Source organism: Natator depressus, chromosome 2 (genome assembly GCF_965152275.1).
Source record: "Natator depressus isolate rNatDep1 chromosome 2, rNatDep2.hap1, whole genome shotgun sequence".
NCBI classification, from domain to species: Eukaryota; Metazoa; Chordata; order Testudines; family Cheloniidae; genus Natator; species Natator depressus.
The window spans coordinates 101,451,405-101,478,123 of NC_134235.1; the positions used below are offsets into that span (position 1 = coordinate 101,451,405).

The 26,719-nt window shown below is 37.7% G+C and overlaps 1 protein-coding gene across 2 annotated transcripts in view; it reads left to right on the top strand.

The window, feature by feature from the left end:
• ATP9B (ATPase phospholipid transporting 9B (putative)) overlaps nucleotides 1-21,890 on the top strand; it is a 283,165-nt gene extending 261,275 nt beyond the window's left edge. For both annotated transcript variants that reach the window (XM_074944742.1, XM_074944743.1), the window contains exons 18-30: nucleotides 822-905; nucleotides 1,547-1,717; nucleotides 3,568-3,666; nucleotides 6,412-6,501; nucleotides 7,023-7,167; nucleotides 7,491-7,555; nucleotides 8,380-8,535; nucleotides 8,733-8,797; nucleotides 10,413-10,521; nucleotides 13,323-13,380; nucleotides 14,021-14,224; nucleotides 19,026-19,058; nucleotides 20,207-21,890. In XM_074944742.1, the coding sequence (XP_074800843.1) occupies nucleotides 822-905; nucleotides 1,547-1,717; nucleotides 3,568-3,666; nucleotides 6,412-6,501; nucleotides 7,023-7,167; nucleotides 7,491-7,555; nucleotides 8,380-8,535; nucleotides 8,733-8,797; nucleotides 10,413-10,521; nucleotides 13,323-13,380; nucleotides 14,021-14,224; nucleotides 19,026-19,058; nucleotides 20,207-20,343 (1,416 nt within the window). In that variant the 3' untranslated portion in view covers nucleotides 20,344-21,890. The remainder of the gene's footprint in view (nucleotides 1-821; nucleotides 906-1,546; nucleotides 1,718-3,567; nucleotides 3,667-6,411; nucleotides 6,502-7,022; nucleotides 7,168-7,490; nucleotides 7,556-8,379; nucleotides 8,536-8,732; nucleotides 8,798-10,412; nucleotides 10,522-13,322; nucleotides 13,381-14,020; nucleotides 14,225-19,025; nucleotides 19,059-20,206) is intronic.
• The last annotated feature ends 4,829 nt before the right edge of the window (nucleotides 21,891-26,719 follow it).

The following is a 26,719-nucleotide window of genomic DNA, read 5'->3' on the forward strand; positions in this document are numbered from 1 at the left end:
ATTGTTGACTCAGTTTGTGATCCACTACAATCCCCCGATCCTTTTCAGCAGTACTACTGCCTCACCAGTTATTCCCTAATTTTGTATTTGTGCTTTTGCTTTTTCCTTCCTAAGTATAGTATTTTGCGCTTGCCTTTATTGAATTTCATTTTGTTAATTTCAGACCACTTCTCCAATTAATCAAGGTGCTTTTTGAATTCTAATCCTGTCCTCCAAAGTGCTTGCAACCCCTTCCAGCTTGGTGTCATCCACAAATTTTATAACCATACTCTCTACTCCATTATCAAAGCCATTAGTGAAAATTATGAATAGTATCTCACCCATGACAAAACCCCTCTAACTCTTAGATATACCTACCCAGTTTGACAGCGAACCACTGATAACTATTCTTTGAGTATGATTTTTCAAGCGGTTGTGCACCCACCTTATAGTAATTTCATCTAGACCACGTTTCCCTAACTAATTAATTAGAGTGCCATATTGGACTGTGTCAGAAGGCTTATTAAAATCAAGATATATCATGTCTTCTGCTTCCCCTGATCCCCTAGGCCAGTAACCTAATCAGAGGAGGTTAGTTTGACATGATTTTTTTTCTTGACAAATCTGTGTTGGCTATTACTTATCATCCTGTTATCCTCTAGAAGCTTACAAACTGATTGATTAATAATTTGTTCCAATATATTTCCAAGTATTAAAGTGATGCTGGTTAATCTGTAATTCCTGTCTGTAAAGATAGGTACCACATGCCCTATTGTTGGTCTGTAGTACAGAACAGCATGCTATTTTACCTACATTCTTCTTTTGTACTTTTGTCTATCCAGTGTGGCAACATGGCACGAGAAGGATTGCGCACTCTGGTGGTTGCCAAGAAGTCATTAACAGAAGAGCAGTACCAAGATTTTGAGGTATGAAAATAGAGAGGAATCTGTATTCCGAGCATAGCTCTTGAGCTCAAATAATGCAAAGCACTTTATAAGGAATACTACTATTTGTATTCTATTAAGATGATGTGATCAAATTTTGATTTAAAATATCGGTAATAATTGATGTGTTTAAACAGAAGTGTTGTGATATTCTATCAGTTTTTGACATTCCTTAGCAACTATTCCAAAATCTTTCACAGGATACTGTTTAGTTTTGTTTATTATACTATTGGATTACTGCTATACAGCATCAGAGGTCCTCATTAAGTTAATTTTAGAGTTTCAGTGGAGCACAAAAATCTATTAGTTCTGAAAAACAAGGACAATCACTACTTAAGTGTCATGAGGCCTGCTTTTTATAAAGTCTTCTCATGATTCACTCTAAGGATCAGGCAAGGAAACTTGCACTGATATACTGACGTAAAATGTGTTGATTAAACAGTGGATTTTACTTTTCATAATTGTTAGTTCTTGGGTTTAAGATATTTAGATAAATTTAAATATGTTACATCATGAGATATTGTCAACAAATATTGACAAACTGAAGATGTATTTTCTCTTTATGAGTGATAGCAAGCTCTCTCTAAAATAAGGGGCTTGGGGTTTTTTGTTTGTGCGAACAGAATCGATATAACCAAGCAAAGTTAAGCATACATGATAGAGCCCTCAAGGTGGCTGCTGTTGTGGAGAGTTTGGAGAGAGAAATGGAATTGCTTTGCCTCACTGGAGTAGAGGATCAACTACAAGCTGATGTTAGACCAACTCTGGAGATGCTAAGAAATGCTGGAATAAAGGTACTAAATGCATACTACCAAAAGACAGTTAACATGGTATTCTAATTGTGTATTTTTTCAAAACTGATTTATTTAGTTTTGTTATTTATTTATTTAGATTTATACAGAATGAAAAAGGACACCTACCTAAGACTCTAGGTGTCCCTGACTTAAATTACAAAAACAAATATCAATGAACAGCAAGCAGAACACACAAACTCCCTTTCCCTCCACAAATTTGATTCCCCTTAAGCATCCACCTCTTCAGCAGCCTGTGCAAAGAGAGGAATTTATCTATTATTATTTTGTCATTGATGCTTATCAATCTTTACCATGAAACTGTCCTGTGTGGAATGTGTACTAAAAGAGTTAGCGACGTTACTTAGGTGTTCACATCATAAAACCACTGAATTGGCACTAATTTGTATTCATATGAAGTCTCAGCAAAAAAGCAAAGGAGAAATCTTCATACATAACATGACAAATCTTCATACATAACTTCTGTAATTGTCATAATACATAACTTCATACATAACTTCTATAATTGCAATTATCCTATCTGGAATTCCATATGATTTTTGTACTTTCCATAATGCTTCCCTCCAAACCAAATCAAATGCCTTTGTGAAGTCAATGACCACAGCAAACATCTTTAATCCACATTCTCATTTTTTTCCATCAGATGTTGGAATGTGGTCTGAAGGAAGAGCAGCACCTCCTGGAGGCAGGCCAGACTTATAGACACCATATGGCCAGATAGCTTGGAGCAGTAGTAGGACAGGGCCTAAGGTGTGGGCAGGGTTCCTTGTCACCACACAAATCCAACATGTCCTAGTAGGGGGCATCTCTTCCCCTCTATACCCATGAGGGGACCACAGGCCACAGTAGTCCCTCCTTTACACCAGAGACTTCCTTCCTTCCCCTAGGTGCCAGAAATAAAACAATGGAAAGTCTTTACTCTCTGCTGATTGTTTGCTTCAGTCTCCTCCCTCCTTTCTGCATCACAGTCTCTCTGACTCACTTGCCATGCCAACTTTTCCTCTTTTGTGTTTCCCATCTCCCCTTCTCTCCTTTCCTTTCAGTGATTAAGGGGATGGTTTATATTTTAAGAATAACTGACAATGGCTAAGTAGAGGAGCAGTGGGGGATAGGTTGTCTACATAAAAGAAAACCAACAAAATATGTGCCAATCCTAAACCTATCCATTTTACTTGTCCTTTCCCAAACTTTTTAACTTTGGCCTTTAAAATTGTAAGCTCCTTGGGTCAGGAACTGTGTCTTCCCATATAACTGTATAGTGCCCAGACCAAGAGGACCGGAACAGCTTACATCTGGAGGGGAGGGAGCAGTCTTCCTGCACAGGAATTGTGGATGACAGACATAAGGCTACCTTCCAAGCCTCCTTGCAAGCACTAATAGAAGGGGGAGGGCAGGAAGGGTGTGTTGAGGGCAGGGCCACAGTATGCTGTGTGCTAGAGATTCTGAGTGATGCTCTAGCCCATAGGGCAGCCCCAAGACACTGCTGTAACGTAGGTCATAGGAGCCTCTCCAGTTCTTGGAACAGCCCAGGATCGGGAGGATGCAAAAGTAGTTTAAATCCTCCATAACCCACCCACCTCCTTTTCCTCCTGAACTGCAAAATCTGTGCTGTGCCTAAAAGGGACAGCATGTAATCTCACCCTTTGTGTGCAATTATAGTAAAAGTGAGCCTATTAATTTCTTTGGTTTAAAGATATGTAGCCAATGCATCCTTCCTGGTTATCAGGTTCAGCAGAGTAGTAGGAGAAGATTTGAAGAAGATACAAATATCATTCAGCTTTTGAGAACAGGTCTTAATGTTCAACTGAATTAACTCTAAAATTCTTTTGCAGATATGGATGTTAACAGGAGATAAACTGGAGACAGCTACTTGTATTGCAAAAAGTTCCCACTTAGTATCTAGAACTCAAGATATTCATATTTTCAGACCTGTGAGTATAGTTCCAGATAATATTTTAAGATTGGCCTCATCAAATAAGAGTTAGAGTAAAATAAATATTGCTTAATAAGTGGCCAGCTGTTAATCATTAATTTGATATTCATGGTAATAGGATTAATGATAAGGAGTTGATGTGCTGTTATTGTGGACGTCATATTACAATTCCGTAGAAATTGTACTTCAAGTTGGTGACTGTTTAAAGACTGAAGGTTATAAAGCGTTACGTATGAACTTATTGATACTTCTTCCAGATGTTTCATAAAGGACTTGTCCTAATGCACCAGTTTTACACTAGTATAACTCCTTTGACTTCCACTGCGTTACTCCTGAATTACACTGATATAAGTGAGAGTCCAAACACATTACTTCTGCAGAACAAGGGTCCCAATCAAAAGCAGAAAACCAGAATTATTAATCTATTAGTCTTCAATTAAAATACTTGTATTTTCTCATTTCTCTCTTTAAGAAAATGAATAGAAATGCAAACTGAATATCTGTATTTATATACATTTTGTTATATTTTCATAACATCAACTATATTGAATTCAAACAAAAATAAAGATTCCCTAGGTCTTGATTGATGATGTCTGATCAGACATAAAGTCTGTTTGTTCTAAATGAACCACTTGCACCTACAGAAATAATTATTTCAATATAATTTACATGTAAATTTAGTTTCTTCTGAACCATCAGAATAGCAAATTAGGCCCTGCAGACTCCTATTTGCAATTCAATTATTAATGCTTCTGATAAAACTTCAGATCAATTTTTGTTGACCTTTCCGTGTTGTAACACTACAAATTAAGTCTTTCTGAACAAAATCTATTTAGTTTGAGTTAGATTTTTATTTTCATTACCTAGATTAGTAATAAGAGATCAATTTGGAACTGTTAATTTAGAATACACAAAGTTTTAAATTAGTTAGAAAATGAATTTATATAGAATTCTATCTTGTCTATGCCTGCATTTTACAAACAATTTAAAAAAAAATGTTTTAGCATGTTACAGTACTTAAATCTGACTGACAATTGAAATAAATATTAAATTGAATATCATCAGTTTGGGGGGAACCTGAAAAATCACAAAAATATGGTATGTCCATGGCTTATTTTATAATATTATACGTGCAGTAAAGAAATAATTACTAGAAGTCACTGTACTAGATTGATAGTCATTGTTAAAATGTCTTCTCTGATATTCCAAATATCAATTAACAAAGAGTTTGCCACTTAGACTCCTATTAAAAAAAAGTTAGATTTTTTTAGGTTTGTGAATGCTCCTTTTAATTTATTCTTAAGGCTTTTAGATGTTGTTTCTGTCTATGGTAAAACAAATGGATATGTCGCAAACATAAAAACTTTCTTTCTCTTTGTTAGCTGACAGGTGGCACTATAGAGAGAGTGTGTCATGCTGAGTAGTGAGTTCTGAGTGAAGACACCTCTCGATTCCTGTGATGCTAGACCCAGTAGTAGGGCCCAGCCCCCGGTGGTAGACAGAATAGGAGCTTGTTTCTCCTCCCTCTTCAACCTCCCCCAACACACACTTAGTTTAGAAGGGAAGGAGAGAGAATTCCATATTTGTTATTTTTGGAGCATTTTGTTGTTGAGTTGCATCATAATGCCCCTGCAGATCTTTGTGTGCAGTTAATCCAGCATAAGGAGTTGTATGCTAACAGAAGCCAGACCTGGGGTTCCTACTGTTGGAGAGAGACAGGTTCAAGACATGCAGCCTCTGATTCTGTCTGCAGTAGGCCAAGAACAGTGTTATCCCAAATCAGTTTAATTTTGTTCAAGCTCGCCCATTTTAAATTTGATTGGGACAGCCAATGTTGACAGGGCCCAAATCACATGTGAAAGCATTTTAGAAATTTTCTTCTAGACTAACAACTGTATCTTGTCTAGGATAGTGCAGAAAAGTCTACTTGAAAGTCAACATTTTGTATTTAAAATTATATTGGTACACTTTAACCTGGTTATATTGTAAATTTTGCAAGTTCTGTATTTTAATTTGGTCCTTATAAAATTATATTGTGTACACTTTGAACCCATATTGCATTTCACAAATTTGATTCCATCCTGTGATACATTGTGTGAATAAAAATACTGTATAATGATATTCTCTGACCCCCAGGAGGTTCGTTATGATTTGTGTGTGTTATATGACTCCATGGTACTTATTCATACCAAACTAGTCTTCGTATTGCCTGCTTAGGAAAACATTTTCAGCTGCAAGTTCCAAAAAGGACTAACACAAGTAATTGTATTCCTGTGCCTCTTGAACAATTTAGGGTTTTACTTTTCCTCATCCAAACTAATGGAACCACTAATGTGGCCACATCACATTGTTCCAGATACATCTTATTCATTATTAAGCAATGTCATTTTTCTGAGTTAGAGGGTTTATCTAGAGTTACCAAACTTGAATGACTCAATCCCACATAAAGTTCTTAAGAGATTTTATATGTATGGTTTTGCAGCCTGATCCACTTTGGTGAGGCACTGAATGCGCTGCCTGCACAGATTTGCCTCCTTTTTGAAGATTGCTTTCACATCTCAGTTCTTTCATGCAAGATGGGAAAGACACATGCAGAGCTACTTCCTGGGTGTTACACACGCTGGGGTAGAACACTTTGAATAACTTGTGCTTTCTGGTCTTGGTTTCTCTGGTTTCTGGTATTTCAGTTCAAACTTGTTTAACAATTAAATCTTTTAATTTTGAGTGTGTATTTTTATTGAAGGTAATCAGTCGAGGAGAAGCTCACTTAGAACTTAATGCTTTTAGAAGGAAGCACGACTGTGCCTTGGTGATATCTGGGGACTCTCTAGAGGTAAGACCTGGGCTTCTATCAAAAGTAATTTAGTTGCACAATTCTATATGAAAAGGAAAGGGTTGTTCATATCCTCATTTATTTAAAAAATGGTTTTGAAAATTCCCCCTGTACTTTAAAGCATCTCAGCGTTGCCAGTGCAATTTTGCTTGAGCCATAAATCAAGAACAACTTTACTAGACAACCAAATTGTATTAGTTCTTTGACGGTTGCTTAAGACAGATTTAGATTAATGAAAGGTGTATGCAATATGATTTGGTACTGTGAATATATGAAATTTTGTCTCTTCTATTAGGGCCAATGAAACAGCTCTAAGAGTGCTAGTTTACAGTAAAAAGCCACGGTCCAGAGAATGTGGGTAAAATTGTTTTGTTGATGTCACTCAAGCAAAACTCTATGGCAGAAGGAGGGATTTCCTTTTCCATCAAGTGTTTTCTATTCATGAAATGAGCCTGTACTATGGTGCCTCTCATGATTAAGAACAGAACGTCAAATAGGATAAAATATGTTCCTTTCCATAGGTTTGTCTGAAGTACTACGAGCATGAATTTGTAGAGCTGGCATGCCAGTGCCCTGCTGTAGTTTGTTGCCGATGTTCACCCACCCAGAAAGCTCATATTGTGAAACTGTTACAACACCACACTGGAAAACGCACTTGTGCAATAGGTGAGTGCCAGAGCTAGTTTCATTCATAGTAACAAGAATTTGATAAATTTGGAGAGTAGGTGGCAACAGTGAACCAGAATGGTTACAGGTCAACATTTCAAGGCAGTAAACTTCCAAATATTACAACTTCTTTACAGTAAAAGATCTATTGAGAGAAGGTTTTTTAAAATGTATAAGCAAAAATATCTTGATCATTGAAGTTATATTTGTTTTAACCTATACACGAATTCCAAGAATTTAACGATACACACTACATAACTAAAAACATGACATAAAGAGAGGGGGAAAGTATGAATAACTGCATAGTGCAATGGCATTTCCAGGTGATGGAGGAAATGATGTCAGCATGATCCAAGCAGCAGACTGTGGAATTGGAATCGAAGGCAAGGTAACCTTATCTAATTTCATGTAAATTATCCTACGTGTCATTTCAACAATATTGTACTAGAAGCTTTCTTTTTAAATTGTAATTAATTATGCAGCAGCCTTATAATGAAGACATTGGTAAAGTTCACACTTTTCAGTACAATGCAAATAGTGTTTAAGTATTTTTTCAAAAAGTCATAAAATCTGTGTGTTAATATTTTCTCACCTTGTGTATAGAAACATCAAGAAAAACACAATCCTTGTAGGTTATTTTGTATAAAATACGTATGTTGCACGGAAAGAGACAGACTTGGGTTATTGTACTTATTTGTAGCAGTCATCACAGACTGTTCAATATATTCAATATACAGCAGTTTGCATTTTACATTAAATACATTGCAATGCTGATAAAACTCTGTTATTAAGGGTCTGATTCTGTCACAGATTCAGTGACTTTCTGGGACTTCCACGACTTCCGCAGTGGCAGGGCTGGCACAGCTGTCAGCATCGGAGCAGCAGCCCCAGGGCTGAAACAGCCGGAGGTGGGAGGGTTAGGTCAGCCCTTGCTGCAGGAGCAGCGGCCAGTCCCGGGTCAACCAGAGTAGCAGATGATGGCCAGCCCCGTAACCTGTCCTTGACTTCTACTAAAAATACCCATGACAGAATCTTAATCTTATCTCTTATGAAGCAGGAGTGAATTTTGCAGTTACAAATTGGTTGCTTATTAAAATTTTGAAATCTGAACATTTTGTTTATTATTAATCTCTTAAGACACTGTGCTTTCCAAGATCCTTTTCTGCATAAAATGTAACATTTTTAAAATGTTGTATTTTGTTTTTGCTTTAGGAGGGAAAACAAGCTTCCCTGGCAGCTGACTTTTCTATCACACAATTTAAACACATAGGCAGGCTGCTGATGGTTCATGGTCGAAATAGTTACAAAAGATCAGCAGCACTTGGTCAATTTGTCATGCACCGGGGCCTTATTATTTCAACTATGCAGGTATTTAAACTTTTATGTTTCTATAATGCCCACAAAATGTCATTACCCTTAAAAATATTTATTGTGAAAGTTTTTAAATTAATCATTTAATTTGATTTATTGTAGTGCACTGCACTGCATACAGAGGGATAGTAAAAAAGAAAAGAAAAGGTAATTGACTAATGCATAGTTTTAAAATATGTGTTCTTTTTTTCAAGGCTGTATTTTCTTCAGTCTTCTATTTTGCTTCTATCCCTTTGTACCAGGGATTCCTAATGGTAGGGTAAGTTGAAATCAATAGTTACAATACCAGGTAACATTTATTTCCGAATAACTTTTTTAAAGAAAATATTGGTTTCTGATCCATTCCTCGTGCATTTGTGATTGATGAACTAACAGGTGCTGGTATGAGCAAAACAGCATCCATGTAGCAGAGGATCACAAAGCAACCCAACCTCCTTTACCACTCCTCAGTGCTGAACCTCTCAAAAGCAGCGCAAGATACCAAGCATCCCATTGGCATGGCCTTGTAGCTAATCCTCTAAAGAAAAAAAATCCCAAATACTGAGGTGTATTGGTAAAAGGCAAAAAGTTAAGTTTGATGTGCATTTCAGCATCAAAGCCTGTGGTCCAAACGCCTGCATTATCGCAACTGCAAAAGCAAGTGAGCTGCACATAACAGAGCATATCCAGCTTAGTGAAGCAGTTCAATTTTAACTGAACGTAACACATTTTATTCATGAGTATGGACCTTTATCCATTATCAGTTTCCAGTTCCACCCCTTTTCCACCCTGAAATGTCTTTCCTTTCTGAGGCTGGAATGTATGTACTCTGTTCTGCTTCACATGTTGGAAATAGCCATGGTTGCAAGCATAGGTGGGGTGAAAACACTGTGCCTTGTTAACAGCCCAGCATGATTGTCTTACAATATTTTTTACTTATGGAGCATCTGAAGACTTCAAAACTCTTCACGGGTATTAAGGAATTTTGGCCCTGGCTTTGAATCTGCATAACAATCAAGAAGAATGAGAATATAGTATTGGATGAAAGAGATCATGTGCTCAAGTCACAGCTCAGAGTCAAGCATGACTGGATCCTGTGCAGTTGCAAGGCAGAACTCCTCAAAGTGTTCCTGAAACAAGTCCTTTTAAGTCACATATGACATTATGATGATGCCTGTATATTTAATTATTAATCTAGCTGTTTTTCAAACAGAGTGCTCTCATAAATTAGAAAACTCTCTCTCCATTTTTCTGTTGACATCAGTGGCACTTAAAGGCCCCAGTCAAGTCAGGGTCTTAGGCACAGCATAGGCATATAGTAAAAGTCCTTAAAGCATTTACAAATCGTCTAGAAAACCATATTAAAAAAAAATCATTTGTGGTCCTAAGACAGCATGTGTTTATCAAAAATCCAGCCTCCTGGTTGGGCTGTTGAGATCCTCATGGACATGACAACACTTGTTGCCAAATTCTATATTTCCGTATTTGTTTTCATATTGCATTTACATTACAAAGATGCTAAGAATAATAGATGCAACAGTGGATTTGTTGTCTTGTCTTTCTCCTTTTAAAGACCTGGTTACAAAAGTGGATTATTGACTTTGGTGACTGGAAATAAGTTAGGTGGTTGGTTTATCTAAACTTTCTTAATGTAGCCATGTTCTACAATTTTGCACAATTGGCAGCTCTCAGAAGAAGCCCAGGACCATGTAATTTAGTATTGTTAAACTTACATGGGTAAGTTGCCCAGAGCTGACCACTACAATATTCACTCAACCAGATTTACTCAAACTTGAAAAATCACAGTAAAAGGATTATTTGATGTTAATAGATTGCTTATAAAGAGTACTACTTAATGATTTTTACAAACAGACTATTTATATGCTTTTTCTAAGGTATGCAACCATATACACTATGTTTCCAGTCTTCTCTTTAGTGTTGGATCAGGATGTGAAGCCAGAAATGGCATTGCTATATCCAGAACTTTATAAGGACCTCACCAAGGTATGAATATACAAAGTGTTCAGATATACATTATATTCATTTTGACTCTAGTATGCCCAAAAATAATTTCAGGTTATTATACTCACCTTGTGGAGATGTTCCAGGTAAGACAAACTCATAACTAGGCCATATGATTTCCAGGTGTTGTTTTTTGTTGTTGTTATTCATTAGGTGAAATAACATAATACAATATAATTTATGGGTGGTTTCTAAGTTTAAAATTGTTTTAATTTTAGAAATACAATTTTAAGGAGAAGTTAGGCTTTTTTTGATAATTTTAGGTAGAACTGGATAATCTCTTTTGGTACAGCAAACAGTATGACAGCCAGGTATTTTTAAAGATCTATGGTGGTCTGTTCTTTCAGTATTATCTCCATTAACTTATTCTTTATTCATAACCCAACTTCTGTTTGTGTATAGTGTTCATACCCTGCTTTATTTAGTGTGCAGTTGTGCATCATAATTATTCTCAATTGTTCTGGTAAACAAGACCCATTCCAAATATCTCGGGCACAAAAGAGCTCTTAAAACCAAATGATTTTTAAAAACACTTATCAAATGTACTGAACTAGCTATACCCTCAGTGGTTTCATCTGGTGAGAAGCCTTACTGCTTTGTTACACAAAACTTTAGCATAATATTTAAAAAGGGTAAACCTGGTTGCTGAAATAAGATCCTGCTACGCTTGCTCTTTGAGCTGTTGTACAGGCCATCCATGTTTAATAATAGTTTCAGGAGTTCTATTCCTTAGGCCAAAGGAGATCATCATGGCAACTCCAAAAGGATCATAATCTCCTTGCAGATTAAACACAACCCAGATCAATCTCTAGCTAGGTCCTTAAGATGTTGTGACTGGATAGTCAGTTTGTCCATCACTGGCAATCTTACTGTGCTTCCAAAGCTTTTGACAACCATGTGATGGCTGGCCACCTAGTGGCATTCATTGGCACAAACACTTGGATGTGTATTTCGTGTTGGCTATGAAATCATTTGGATAATAGTGTTCAGTGCATTCTTGCACATACTCTGACTGTTTTGTCTGTTTACCTCATTTGGTACCCATATTCTAGGCAATTTACCAGGATAAGGAGTACACTTTTTACTATCTATCCTAAGCTGTATCAGGCCAGAGTAACGTTTTTAGTCTCAGTCTAGATCAGGGGTCAGCAACGTGTGGCACACGAGCCAATTTTTACTTACACACTGCTGCCAGCCGGGGTCCCGGCCGCTGGCCCCACTCAGCCCACTGCCTGCCTTGGTGAAAGGAACCCCAGGCTAGCAGCGGGCTGAGTGGGGCCGGCAGCCGGAACCCCAGACCTGCTGCAGGCTGAGCCACTCAGCCCACTGCTGGTCTGGGGTTCCGGCCACCGGCCCCTTGCCAGCCGGGGTTCCGGCCGCCGGCCCCACTCAGCCTGCTGCCGGCCTGGGATACCAGCCGCCGGCCCCGCTCACCTTGCTGCTGGTCTGGGGTTCCAGCCACCCGGGCCCCTGCCAGCCGGGGTCCTGGCCACTGGCCCTGCTCAGCCCGCTGCCAGTCTGGGGTTCCATTGAGGGGCCCCTGTAATTGTAAAATTTATTACTGGCACACGAAACCATAAATTAGTGAAGACTTGGCATGCCACTTCTCAAAGATTGCTGACCCCTGGTCTAGATCAACAGAATGGGTTAATCCATCACTGTCTGTGGCCAGGCTGTTTTGAAATCCATTTCTTTGCTGAGTGCAGATTCACATCTGTGCTGGTGTGATCAGCTCTTTCATGGGCAGAAACAGATGTTTTCTTATGCCTGCTTATATTTTCATTGCTTGCACTTTCTTTTAAGCCCTAACGAGTTTCATAAATCCATTCATAGGATGCATGAAACATATGCATATACACATGCAAACAAAATTATGTGTTCTTTGATTTATACATGTGTAAGCCAATGAATTTTGATTGGGACCATGATTTGTTTACTGCCACAGGAAGACAAAAATTATTGGGTAAGGAAGTAATCTACAGAAACTTTTAAAGTAGTAAGCTCTCAGAGTTTTAATGAGTAAAAATGGGCACTGTATCTTAGCAAAAGGCTACCTGACATTTAAAGTAATATACAATGTTGTAGCCCTGTCAGCGCCAGGGACAAAGTGCGTGAGGTAATATCTTTAATTGATTGGACCAACTCCTATTGGTGGGAGAGACAAGCTCTCGAGCAACACAGAGCTCTTCTTCAGGACTGGGAAACGTTCTCAGACCTGAAGAAGAGAAGTCTGTGTTGCTGGAAAGCTTGTCTCTCCCACCAACAGAAATTGGTCCAATAAAAGATATTACCTCACCCATGTTGTCTATTTAAAGGGATGGTTAGTGTATACTAGATTAGATTAACTATGGTCTTGTTTGGTGTCTCTGAGACTTACGATTGCAGTTGTCCCATGTATACGTCAGAATTGACAGATATAAATCCTCCCCAAAAAATTTAAAAGCAAACCAAGTAACAATTATAGTATAACTATAGCCTTTCTAAAAGAACCAATAACAGTTAAATGTAAAATGCAGGTTTGCTATTTATATTCTACAATAGTTTCACCAGTTTTGGCCAAAATTATGAGTTTTCCACACAAATTTGAAACTAATCCTGGAAATTCATATCCAACAAAAACTTTGTGGCCCATGTCACATGTAAAATTTTCTCTGCGTAGTTGTAAAATTAATATTTGCTTTTGAAAGAGTAACTCTGATGAACATCTAGCTACTCTGAAAATCTACAAATCAAGTAGATTTTTCTACTGTACTTAACTAACCTGTCTTACTTGTTTCCTCTAGGGAAGATCTTTGTCGTTTAAAACCTTCCTCATCTGGGTTTTAATCAGTATTTACCAAGGTAGGAGAGATCCCTAATTTTACTAGACTAAAGATTTTTTTGTCTACTATTAACAATGTTTTTTCAGCTCCAGGTTAAATTCTCAAAGCTTAAAATTTCATCCACAGTTATATATATTGTTTTCTGTTTATCTCGTAAATCGATATTTTAGCATATGGTATTTTTATTGATGTATGTTGCCTAAAAACTGACCTGTTTTTACTTAAATGCTAATCCAAAAAAATTTTAACAAGTGCTTATCATATTGCATACACTCCACAGTAGTTTTCTTTCATTGAATGACAGAAGTACTGTTTAAGAAATCTGAATTAGGTAATCAGTTAAGAGTAATTAACCTCATTTGTCTACTGCTACAAATAAATGAGAGATTGTTGAAAATGTAATTAATGGTTGATCAGATGCATTACACTGAAATGTGTTTAATGTTCTAATAGTCATATTTTAATTTTTAACCATCTTATTTTTATTCTTTTGTTTTACACACAGAATGTAAAATAAAAGTTAGTGCTGTTCTTATGTAAGAAATTAACAGAGAAAGTTTTCACGATAACTGATACATTTTCAGCATGCATTTGTAAAGATGAATGACCCAAAATATAGTTACAGATTGACTGTGTAACATGTTGTGTTCCTTTTCTAGGTGGCATTCTGATGTATGGAGCCCTTCTCCTTTTTGAATCTGAGTTTGTACATGTTGTTGCAATTTCTTTTACTGCCCTAATCTTGACTGAACTCTTGATGGTTGCACTGACCATACGAACGTGGCACTGGTTAATGGTGGTAGCTGAATTCTTCAGTCTTGGCTGCTATGTGGCCTCTCTTGCATTTCTCAATGAATATTTTGGTGAGTAGCAGTAGAAAATCTTTGCCTGCAAAAGTATACTTTCTAACATACAGTTCTTTGTAATCTTTTTCTCTTTTTAGCTGCATGTTACTCATGTAAATATGAGTAATATTATACTTTGTGAATCAGCTTCAGGCAGTAGAATATGACTTTAACTTGTATGTAAAGACATTATTCATGATGAACTCTAAAATGCTTTATCATTTGTTTCTCTGTAGGATTTGTAACAGATTTTTATATAGTTTATGTGAAAAAATTTTATTCAAGACGCATAAGCTTTTTTCACTGTGCTTCGTTTCAGTGACAAATTCAAACTGCTTTTCATCTTGAATCAGCTTTGAGTAGTTATTAGACGTACAGTACTGAAATTGGGTGTAATTTAATGAAAAAACATTCTAAAGAACCAGTTTTCAAAACGTTCAGGGTAGATCTACACTGCAACAAAAGACCCCTAGCTTGCTTAAGTCAGCTGACTCAGACTCATGGGGCTTAGGCTGCAGGGCTATAAAATTACAGAGTAGAGGTTTGGGTTGGGACTAGAGCCCAGACCCAAATGTCTACACAGCAATTTTATAGCCCCACAGCCTGAGCCAGCTGGTCTGAGCTCTAAGGCTTGATCCCATGGGGTTTTTATTGCAGTTTGGATATACCCTAAATGCAGGTCTACACTTAAAAAGCTGCGGCAGCACAGCTGCACCACTGTAGCACTTTAGTGAAGATGCTACTACGCTGATGGGAGAGCTTCTCCCGTTGGCGTAGTTAATCGGTGGTTGCTATGTCGAGGGGAGAAGCCCTCCCATTGACATAGTGCTGTTTACACTGCGGGTGAGGTCAGTATAACTACATCGCTCGGGGGTAGGTGGATTTTTCACTCCCCAGAGCAACATAGGTATACCGATGTACGTTTGTAGTGTAGACCTGGCCTCACAGCACATCTACACTACAAAATTAAGTCTACCTAACTATGTCAGCATATAGCCGCTACAGTAATTGCATCGCTTGTGTATGTCTACACTTTGCTCCTTGAGTTGGCAGCGCACGTCCTCACCTGCAGTGATTGAACTGTCAGTGTGGGGCATTGTGGGATGGCTTCTGAAAGCCAGCAACAGTCTGAAAGCTTACAACAGCAATGTAAGCGATGCAGTGTCTACACGGACACTGTGTCAACCTAACTACATCAACATTGACTCTACGCCTCTGGTGGAGGTGGAGTTATTAAGTTGGTGTAGTAGGCAAGTTACAGCAGCAGGAGCAAAATTTTAGTGTAGACGCTTATAGTCAGGTTGACGTAAGTTGCCTTGCTTTCACCTAACTCTGTAGTGTGGACCAAGTCTCGGAGTCATAGAGTTTAAAGCCAGAAGACACCACCAGATCATCTAGTCTGACCTAGTGTATGTCCCAGGCCCCCACACCACCCAGCCACCCCCACCCCAAGCACCACAATTAGGCCAAAGTCATACAGTTTTCAGAAAGCTGTTGTGTGCCACAGGCAGACGACAGAAGGGACCGAGGTGCACCAATGGCTCAGGCCTCTGCAGGGCAGGGAAGTGTTTTAGTGAGAGAAACCCTGATGACGTATGAATGTTTTACTCCCATAAAATAAAAAGATTTCCAGAAATATAAATAAATTGTTATTAATTTGTTGATTTCAAGTCTCTAGATAGTAAATAAAATGTATTTTAATATTATGTCAATAATATTCAAGTCTATTTGATAAGGTGGCAAAAACAGTCCAAAAAGACATTCCCAGTTTAAATCATCATTTTTCATATAGCGAATAAAAATATTCAACGAGGGACTAGGGAAATGTCCAGAAAAATATTACTACTGGCCAAACCTGGGTACAGTGAAGGCCTGCAGTATTCAGTGTTCTCCATGCATCTTCTCCCTGTGCAATTTAGATACGACCTACAATGGACTTCCCTTAATTTCAGTCTGTTGTAATGGGCATTGCTGTTGCCTAGATTACAGCAACACCTAATATGCTAGGCACTTTCCAAACCTGAGAGTCCCTCCCCTAAAGCCTTCGTAATCAAATACCCACTAATGACTAAAACAATATAAATTATATCATTTGAGACCTAAACCAGATATGAAGGTCAGACTAGTATAATAAGGAGGCATTTTGTCCATGTGTGTGGCAGGTTATCAGGTTCTAGGACTTTGCCTAGAGCTGAAGGTTTATTCTGTTGGTTCCTGGAAGAAGCCAGTCCAAATGAGTCTCATTAGATCCAATCCAAGAGCATAAAAGGGTTTGTGTATCACTAGATTAGAAGGCATTAGTGTGAAACAGGAGACTTCGTAGGAAAATCCTTAATTGCCATTTTCAGAGGAAACTCACGCTAAGATTTATTTTTCTTAAATTAAATTACAATATGCCATACCTTGTCTCATGGTCTTTTGTCCATCTAGTACTCCTCAGGGAAGTTTGTGCCAAAAAAAAATGTGCGCACAGTACTTTAAAATTCTGCATATGGACCAGTCCAGATGCACGGGGGTTTGGCAGATGGGGAGCAGCTCCCTGTACAGTGCCCCGTCCTCCATGGCTGAGGAGCGATGGGAGTTGGAAGCATGGGGGATGCAGAGCTTCCTGCACCCGGAGAAGGTTTCTGAGGGTGTATCTTCCCTAGACCCAGCCACTCCTTGCAGGGGAAGAGCAAGTCCCTTCCTGCCCTGCCCAGCCAGAACTAGCAGGTGAGCCTAGTGCAGGGTAGGAGCCAGAAGCTGTGGCATCCCCAGCCCCTGCCACTTCCTCTCTGCAGTATTTACATCTCCCCCAGCTGCTCCAGGCACCCCAAATGACATGCCTGCACTGCTGGGAAGGGACGCGTGACTATTCTAGCGGCTTCTCTTTGGTTTCTTGTCAGAAAGTCATTTTTCTTCGGGGCAACAAAGAAATCTGCGGGGGACAGGAATTCAAGGAGTAATCTTGGAAAATGCCCAGTAGAATCCTCCTGCTATATAAGGCATACTTTGATGTGAAAATGCACACTCATTTTTGAAGTACCGTTTTCTAAAATACAACTCTGTGTCGTGTGTGCTCAGTTTACAGGACAAAGGGGGCTAGAGGGTGGGAAAAATTGAATTGCAAATCCTGCAGACCTTGCCTAGGATCTGAGAGTCAGTCTTTTCCTTCTTACTGTGATTTAAAACAAAAAAGATTTTGCAGGTCAAATTGTTCCCTCGGTGACACCTGTATAATTCGGTTAGCCTTCAGTGTGATTTCACAGGTGTAATCGACAGGAATTTTGAATAGAATACAACTCCTTCTCTCTTAACTACATTGGCTCTGAAGTGCTAACAGGAGTAAATATCACTAAAAGCTTCCTTCCTCATGCAAGTCAGTCGATATCTCTCTATCCTAAGGTTTTCTGTAGCTAAGAGTGAATACTCATAGGAAACAGATCTATTTAGTAAGAAGCTGCCATTTTTTACCCTTTCACTTTTCAAAGTAAAATCTTACTTTAAATATTAACTAGTTGATTCTGGGTCTTATAAAACTATGTTCTTTCCTTCTGTCTCTCAAATCCCCACACATTATCCTCTGGATAGTGTGCAAATATTGTAGCAGTGACACTTTCTACCAATATCCTTTGAAAAAGCTCCACCTCCTGCCTTTGGGTACTCCTGTTACTTCCTAGATGTCAGGAGAGGTGCATTTTAATTATGCCACCATGAACCTATTGGGTTTGATGTGTCTACTATGCATCCTTCTGGATCTTGCTGGGCTTTCGCTTTGTGGACAGAGGCTTTAAATGGGAGTAGGTGGGTTGGCAACTGAAGATCCACAGAAGGACTGCACGTGGCAAAGGGCCAGTGAGAATAGACACACATTTGGAACTTTTGGTCAAATGGCCATAACTTTATTCAACACCAAGAAAGCATTTATTTCTGTCACAGTTCAGGGAAACTGCACCTGTATTCCCCTTCTCTGATCCCTTGAGGGCACCCACTCTAGCCTCCTGTCGCTTCAGCCATCACCTCTCTTGGCTAGAGACCCATGTGTCTTTCTCTCCTGACCAGGATTTTTCCAGACTACACAATTCCCTGCCTGTAGTCAGTCAGAAAATGAAGTTTTTGGATAACATATTCAGATAAGCCACGTCCCACTCTATTTTTATATGAATAAGAACTTGTAACTAAATTAATAAAGGGTTTTTTAATATATTTCTTTTGAATGAGCATGTTTAACTCCTAAAAGTAATAAAAATCACACATTTGATGACATATGAACATTGGAAAGATAAAAGCTAAAAATATTTGACTCTATCCTGCTGTTCTAACTTAGGCAAGTTACTCATTGCTGATGAGTGTAGAATTGGGCTTATTATGCACATCTCTGCAATATACAGTCTACAGACTTGTAGGATATTTAGGCAGACTTGACACTAAATCCTGTATGTTTTGCGAGGGGCATAGTTTGACTAATAATAATTAGACTTACCAGAGCATTAACATTTCTCATGCTGCATCTTTCTGAAGTGAATTTGAACTCAGTTTTAAACTTGTAAGATTCATTTGACTGTTGATATAATAACTTACACTTTTGAGTCTCTTCAAATGATATAACTTGGAGGGAACTGTCTGGCTACTTGTGTTTTTAAATAATTTTTAAAATATACTAAACTTTTCAAAATGCCATATTGTTTCAACTGTATCACATAGTGTGATATTATTCTGATTAACACCACTTATATCTTCCCGATTTCTCTTACCTATTTCATTTTGTATAGCTAATCTTTTCTAATTTCCTTGTTTTTCTATAAATCTGTCCCTTTCTTATTTTCTTTCTATGTAACAGGTATAGGCAGAGTATCTTTTGGAGCTTTCTTAGGTAGGTAGAGTTACAGTTTCCTCAAAGATAAAAAATACAATAGAGAAACAAAGCCAAACTCACTTTAAAAAGACATTGCTGTTTCTAGTGTTCATGAGTAAATAAACTATGACTTCTTTTATAAGCCCATTATAAATTATATGTAAGTTAACTATGTGTTTTCGAAGATACCTGGCTTTGTGGCCTTTGCATATGATTGGAATATAATCTGAATTTTACAAATCTGACTAGGATTTCTCTAGCAGTTCCAAAATGTCCCAGAAGATTAGAAGTGAGATGTCTAGCATTGCTGAATGAGTAGGACTAATGTAAACCCTATCTCTTCTAATAATTGAGGCACAAGGGTAGGGGACCAAAGTAATTTTATTCTCCTGACTTGATCTTCATTTCTACAACCATCATCTCTGTTGATGACCCACAGAAAATGTGCCTCAGCTTGCTGCTATTTATACAAATGGTGATGTCATTAAATGCTGTGTTTTCTCCTGTGAATATTCTTTCTGGTTTTTGGCTGATTTTCACGTCTATAGTATAAGGAATGTTGGGTCTAACTGTCTAGTTCATAGAACATGAATCGAAAAAATGGAGGGGGGGTTCAAAATATGTTTTAATATTAAAATTTCTGAGTGTGAATTTGGATTATATTTTGGGGAAGACATGGTAAGAAGAAGAGAAACCACACGAACATGAAAAAATTATCCTAACCCTTAAATGGATTAGTGAGTTTGATTTTTTTCCTAATGAGAATTTATAAAGTAGGGATCAAAAGCAAAACTTTTCTGTACCAGAGAAGCAGGACATGCAAGAGTCTACCACTTTGTACATTGCAAATATTCTGATTCTTAGTTGAGAGCCTTACCCTCACTTCAGCCACTTTATTCTGAGTAAAAGGACTGGAGAGGCATAAAGAGGCTCTAAAACCCCATATGGCCCAAATTGATTAGATAGCATTAACAAATAATAATGGTAAAGGGGAACACTTAGAACTTACAATTGTATTCCTGATTTAGTCAGTGTTAATTATAGCACAGTCTTGGATAATAGCATATGAAAACAATTTATAACTATTTAATGTCTTTTCACCATGGAAGTCCAAGAATCTACACTACCACCTCTTATAACTTATTTTCTCTTTTTTATTTTTGCAGATGTTGCCTTTATCATGACTGTGACCTTCCTGTGGAAAGTGTCAGCTATCACTGTTGTAAGCTGTCTTCCACTTTACATTCTCAAGTACTTGAAGCGTAAATTTTCTCCTCCGAGTTACTCCAAGCTTACCTCGTAAAAATGACTGTATTCCTACAGTTTTTTCACCCATGCCACTCTGAGAATTTATTTAAGGTCACAAACTGTGCTTCAAATGACAATATATTTGGGTTGGGCTAAAGAAAGAAAAACTAAAAAAAAAAAATGGAGTAAGAGCACAAAAAGGAGCAGGGAACATCTGAGAAGTAACAGAGACAACTACACTTTATTGATAATATCATCAAAAGTAAAATAAACTTCATTTTCTTCATGTTGATTTTTTTTTTACTTTTTTTCAATTGCTACAAGTAGAAAATAAACTGAATTTACCTTTGAATTTACAATGCTTCTGAATGATTTGATCGCTACTGTAAAGGATTTTTTTCCAACTGCACTGTTCTCCTGCAAGTTGAACTGAAAGCTTATTTAATAGTAAATAATTTCCTAAAAGATTCAAATTATTTCCTTGTTGCTCCTCTATAGGAATATTCATTCCCACTTACATACAGTATAAAAAACCTAGATAATGTAAATGCCATTGTCCGTATTTGCTGCTATATATTACTCATCCTCAAACATTGATAATATGCACTATTTGAATGATGTACAGATGTCTGCATAGCACAGTATTACTTTAGGAGCTGTTGTCCTCTTTTCTGTATTCTCCATTCCTAGCATCAGTAAATATTAACAGATATGTGAATTCTGTTACATTGACAGCTGTTCTTTAAATGCACATGGAAGTTAAGTTGCACAAAATCTGTAAAAAATTTCTGTAAATAATTCCATTGCACCTACTGATTTGTACAGAACATCAGACATTGCTGTTCAGTAAATATGTTTTAAAAGTTCCTATCCAGTTTGTATATATAAAATTCCAAATACATTGTGTCAAGGTACATTTCTATATATCAAAAGTCCAGTAAACATTGTATTAGCTAATATGTTTAAATTGCCTTGTAATCTGTTTACGTAAGTTACTCAGGTAAAAAGAAAGAAGACTAACAATTTAATGTTACAGTAGGAAAATCCATCATCTTCCAGCAGGCATCTTTTATGTTTTTTATGAACCAGATTGTTGGATACAAAACTTGTAAAAAACAGAGGCGCAGATCCTCAGCTGCGGTAAATTAAAATAGTCCCATCCACTTCAGTGGAGCTGTGGCACTTTACATCAGCTGAGGGTCTGCCCCAGAACGTGATATTCTCTGAGACGATACAATCTGAGGGGTCTAAATTTTATGTACTGTATTGGGATACTGCATATGTTATTTTTATTTCCCGTTGTGCATAAGTTTGCCTTTTCAAGAAATATGTGTAATAGATTATTTGGCATCGTCTTTCATCCACTGAAGGAAAAATCATAGCCAATCCATGCTTCTCTGTTAAGGAGATGTATTTGTACATTTTTTAAAATATCTTATATTGATCTCATTTTATCACAGATGTTTTATGTTTGACTACATGTCTTTCCAACATAAATCCTTTAGTGTCTGATAATATGCCCCTTAAGTCATAATTATTATATTCTATGAGTGAAACTTTTGAGATGATGAATAACCCAACCATTTTCAGAAAATGAGACTGTTGCAGAGCTTTTTGGACTGCACTTCACTCTGTATGGTTTATTTTTTGAGGGTGGTGGGTTTTTTTTTCATAACAGCTATTTGCTTTTTATTTTTTAAAATTTGCATTCTTCATTATAAAAGCAATAAAGCCTAATTTCTACCAAATATTATTGATATATGTATTAAACTCTTTACTAGTGTTTCTTTTAAGTGCATAAGCATTAGAGTCATCAAAATAGTTTGCTGTACCCTTATGAAAAATCATTTCTGTATATCTCCACAAGATGTCACTGTTTTTGTACTAGCAGAAACTTTTCTCATTTTATGTTGAGATTGCCAAACTATTCTGTTAGTTTAGTTTAAATGGTCATATTTAAGTTAGTTAAATATGGCCTTATTTTGTTGCTGATTTGCTTTAATTTCACCTTTCCTCCAATAAAGCATCAGATTATTTTGGACCATTGGGTGCATATAAACGATTTGAATTAATCAACAAATTATTAGCAAAAAGTAGTCCTCAATATACAATCACTGTTAAACTATAATGATGACTTTTATTGTGAGCAATCACATAAAGGAAAATTGAATAGATAAGCAAAAGCTTATACATGGTTGGTCATCTTGTTTCTCTCTGTTATATATAATATATGCGCGCACACCTTTGATGTGGGGTAGAAAACTAAATAAAATCCTAAATCTAACTGGTTACATGCAAGGAATAGTATTACCTTAATGTAACTATGTATGAGAGCTAAATTATATACATGTGCATTTGAATGTATTGTGTATATATTCAAAAACTTGAATGTTGAAACTGTGAGGTTAGTATGATAGTAGCTATAGAGAGAGATCATACATGCAGACAAAGCATTTCTTGTAGATAAGTTTACTAGACCAAATGCAGACAAACTAAAATGCATTATATGGAAGGTGAAAGCTTTGATCATTTCACAGTGTTCTGTGAAAGGCTGTCCAACACAAGGAGTTCATTAAGTACAAAATTGTTTCACTCCAGAGTAAGGGTTTACAAATGCTATTTATTTTTTAAATCATGCACTGGTTACAGGAGAAAACACTAACCATCAAACACTTAAGGCACAGCCTGATTTCCTCTCCAGCGTGGTGGATATTTTCATGCATATCAGATTGCCCTCTCTATGTCAGAATTTTGTTACCCTAACTTAACCTGAGTTTCCTTGGGGCTGTTCTACTCTGAGGTCCACATCAAAAGAAGAAAAGGTATCTCTGGACTACACTATTTCTCAGGCATAGTCTGGATGGAGCAAAGGCTCAATAAATTCCTTGAATAAATAGTTTCAAAAGGCACTTTGACCCTAACGGCTACATGGAACTTTTCAAATTCAGGCCTACTTTCCTCAAGGACCTGTTGGAGCAATAGAAGTAGAAGATAATTAAAGGGAATTTTTTGCTCATTTATGTTACTCAGGCACACTCTATTAACAGTGGTATACAGGTAGTAATATTGCACAAAGCTCAGAAAACACCATGTTACAATGCTTAAAATAAAGCGTTAGTATACGAGGGAATTTAGTGCAAAGTGAATAAAACAGTGCAGCATTCCCTGACTCTGCACACAGTTTTTCAGATTTAAAGCTACAAATTAAAGCTGTCTCACAAGCAAGGATCTGAAAGCAGAATGAGTGGTAACGCGTTCAGTATGTGATTGAATAAAATATTTCCTGAGAATCTGATTCAGCTCTCAGGTTACATCAATATACGTTAGGAACAAATTAATTGCCTACACCAGTGTATGTAAGAGCAGAGCTGGGCCCTGAATCTGTAAATTTTATCCTTCTAGGCACATTAGAGGGACCATCAGTGTAAAGTAAATGCTTATTTTTCCCTCATTAGCTTCTACATCAAATATGATGAAGGTGTAAGTTTGAAAGTAATTAGTGATACACTTTTGAACATACTTTTAAGAAATCAGGAGGTGGGGTAAGAGACCCAGCTGGGCGAGACGTGACCAGGATGGAGCCAACAACAAAAATCATGCTCTCCTATTTGCCCAGTAATTAAGAGAAATCTGGTAAACCAAACCTGGCTGAGTCTGCTCCACATTTGGATAGGAGAGCTTAAAGAAAAGCACAGGTGCTGCAGGAAGTGTTTCAGTTGTATTTGTTACTTCCTGTTTCCTTCAAAATCATTGTTCTTTTTCAAGTGATTGTCTACATGGACTGCACTCCTGATGTGTGAAATCTGATTTTTTTAGTTGTCATGTCCATGGGAGCCATGCCTACGCCTCTGTGCACCCTCACCCAAAGCATAAAGAGTGGAGTGGGCCCAGTCATCCCTCAGTTTCTTCTTACCACCATTGGCAGCAAGACTGAGCCCCTGCAGTATCTGTTTACTCTGTGTACTGTGCAATTGTCTTTAGTCTTGGATATTGAACGATTTTCTAGCTCTGAAATAATTTTGACTTGAATTCCACAAGATCCATCCAGCAGCAGTGTGTGCACATCACCTCTCCATCCAGGACTGTACTGTATTCTCCCATCCTACAATGGTAAGATCCCTGAAGAGCCTCATGCATCTATTTCCCTCAGTTTGAGAGCCCAGCCCTCTTGGGACCTCAATATAGTGCTAAGGGGGTTGCTGGGTACCCTGCTTGAGTCGGTAGAAACCTGTACTCTAAACTGCCTTTCAATGAAATTTCTCTTTCTGGTATCTTGTTACCACAGCTTGAAAGATAGGGGAGATTCAGCTCATGACAGGTCCGCCATATACATTGTATTATAAGGACAGGGTCACTCTTACACCTCACGCCAAGTTTCTGCCCAAGATTGCCATATAAATCAATGCATTCACCTCCTGGGTTCTCTTCCCAAGTCTCACTAAACCCTGGGGAAATCGAGACTTCATACACTTGCTGTAGTAAGGGTGCTGTCTTTTGCTTCAAACCAAATCATTCTGGAACACACCCAGATTATTTGTGGCCTTTGCTAGTGGAGTTAATGGGGCAACCTATAGTCTCTCAGAGGTTACCTAAGAGTTTTTTCCAGCTGAATAAGAATGTGGTGCAAGTTAGCCAGGTAAGATCAACCTAGCCATATTCGAGCTCATTCCAGCCGCTGCTGCCTCTTTGAGGAATGTCTCTGTATCCAAAATGTGTAGAGCAGCTCTGTGGAGTTCAATCCACACATGTACAAGGCACTGTTCCTTCCTAGAGGATTCCTTATTGGATGTCAGTTTTGATAGGGCTGTTCTGTAGTCATTATTTAATAAGGACTCCTACTACCCACCTCCAAGCAATTAGACAACTGCTTGTTGGTCCCCAAGAGCAGGGTGAATAAAAATCAATGATTTTTTAAAAAAAAAAATAAAAAAAATCAGATTTTTATTTAAATTGGATTTTTTTGATAATATGTTTTTTGAGGAAAAAAACCTATCTAAAGATAGTTTTAATAAAGATACATTATACCTCAAATATATCTCATCAAGGAATAGGGATTATAAATTCTAATTCTATTGTATGAGACAATATATTCATGTAATGTTTAAGAAAACTTTTGTAAATGAGTTCCAATAGTTCATGGATTAGGGACCCAAATTTATGGGGTTCCAGGGGCTTCTATATAAATTATTTAGGTTAATCTTTCTATCTACCCAATGGGACTCAGTGCTCAATCTAGAAGATACCATCAGAGATACTTAGTTTTCCAGTTCTCAAACTGTGGATTTGTGTCTCCAGAGGTAACATGCTTGTTAACATCAAAAAAAAAAAAATTCAAATAAATAATATGGAGAGGTGAGAAATAACAGACCTCAACCCTATTATCCCTCTGCAAATTTGTATACACAGAGTCAATCCCTTACTTCTCTCTAAAAGTGCAAAGTTTCAAAAAGTTCAATGAATAGAAGATTGTTGGGGGTGGAATAGATCTGGACAAGGAGAAGAAGTCTGGAGATAAATGTGAGAAGGGAGGGACAGGCAGTAGAAACAAAAGTGAAACTGTTTGAGCAGCAAAAAGAAAAGGAGTACTTGTGGCACCTTAGAGACTAACCAATTTATCTGAGCATAAGCTTTCATGAGCTACAGCTCACTTCTTCGGATGCATTCAGTGGAAAATACAGTGAGGAGATTTATATACACACAGAACATGAAAAAATGGGTGTTATCATGCACACTGTAAGGAGAGTGATCACTTAAGATGAGCGGGGGCGGGGGGGAGAGAAAACCTTTTGTAGTGATAATCAAGGTGGGCCATTTCCAGCAGTTAACAAGAATGTCTGAGGAACAGTGGGGGAGGGAAATAAACATGGGGAAATAGTTTTACTTTGTGAAATAACCCATCCACTCCCAGTCTCTATTCAAGCCTAAATTAATTGTATCCAGTTTGCAAATTAATTCCAATTCAGCAGTCTCTCGTTGGAGTCTGTTTTTGAAGTCTTTTTGTTGTAATATTGCGACTTTTAGGTCTGTAATCAAGTGACCAGAGAGATTGAAATGTTCTCTGACTGGTTTATGAATGTTACAATTCTTGACATCTGATTTGTGTCCATTTATTCTTTTACGTAGAGACTGTCCAGTTTGACCAATGTACATGGCAGAGGGGCATTGCTGGCACATGATGGCATATATCACATTGGTAGATGTGCAGGTGAACGAGCCTCTGATAGTGTGGCTGATGTGATTAGGCCCTATGATGGTGTCCCCTGAATAGATATGTGGACACAGTTGGCAACGGGCTTTGTTGCAAGGATAGGTTCCTGGGTTAGTGGTTCTGTTGTGTGGTGTGTGGTTGCTGGTGAGTATTTGCTTCAGGTTGGGGGGCTGTCTGTAGGCAAGGACTGGCCTGTCTCCCAAGATTTATGAGAGTGATGAGA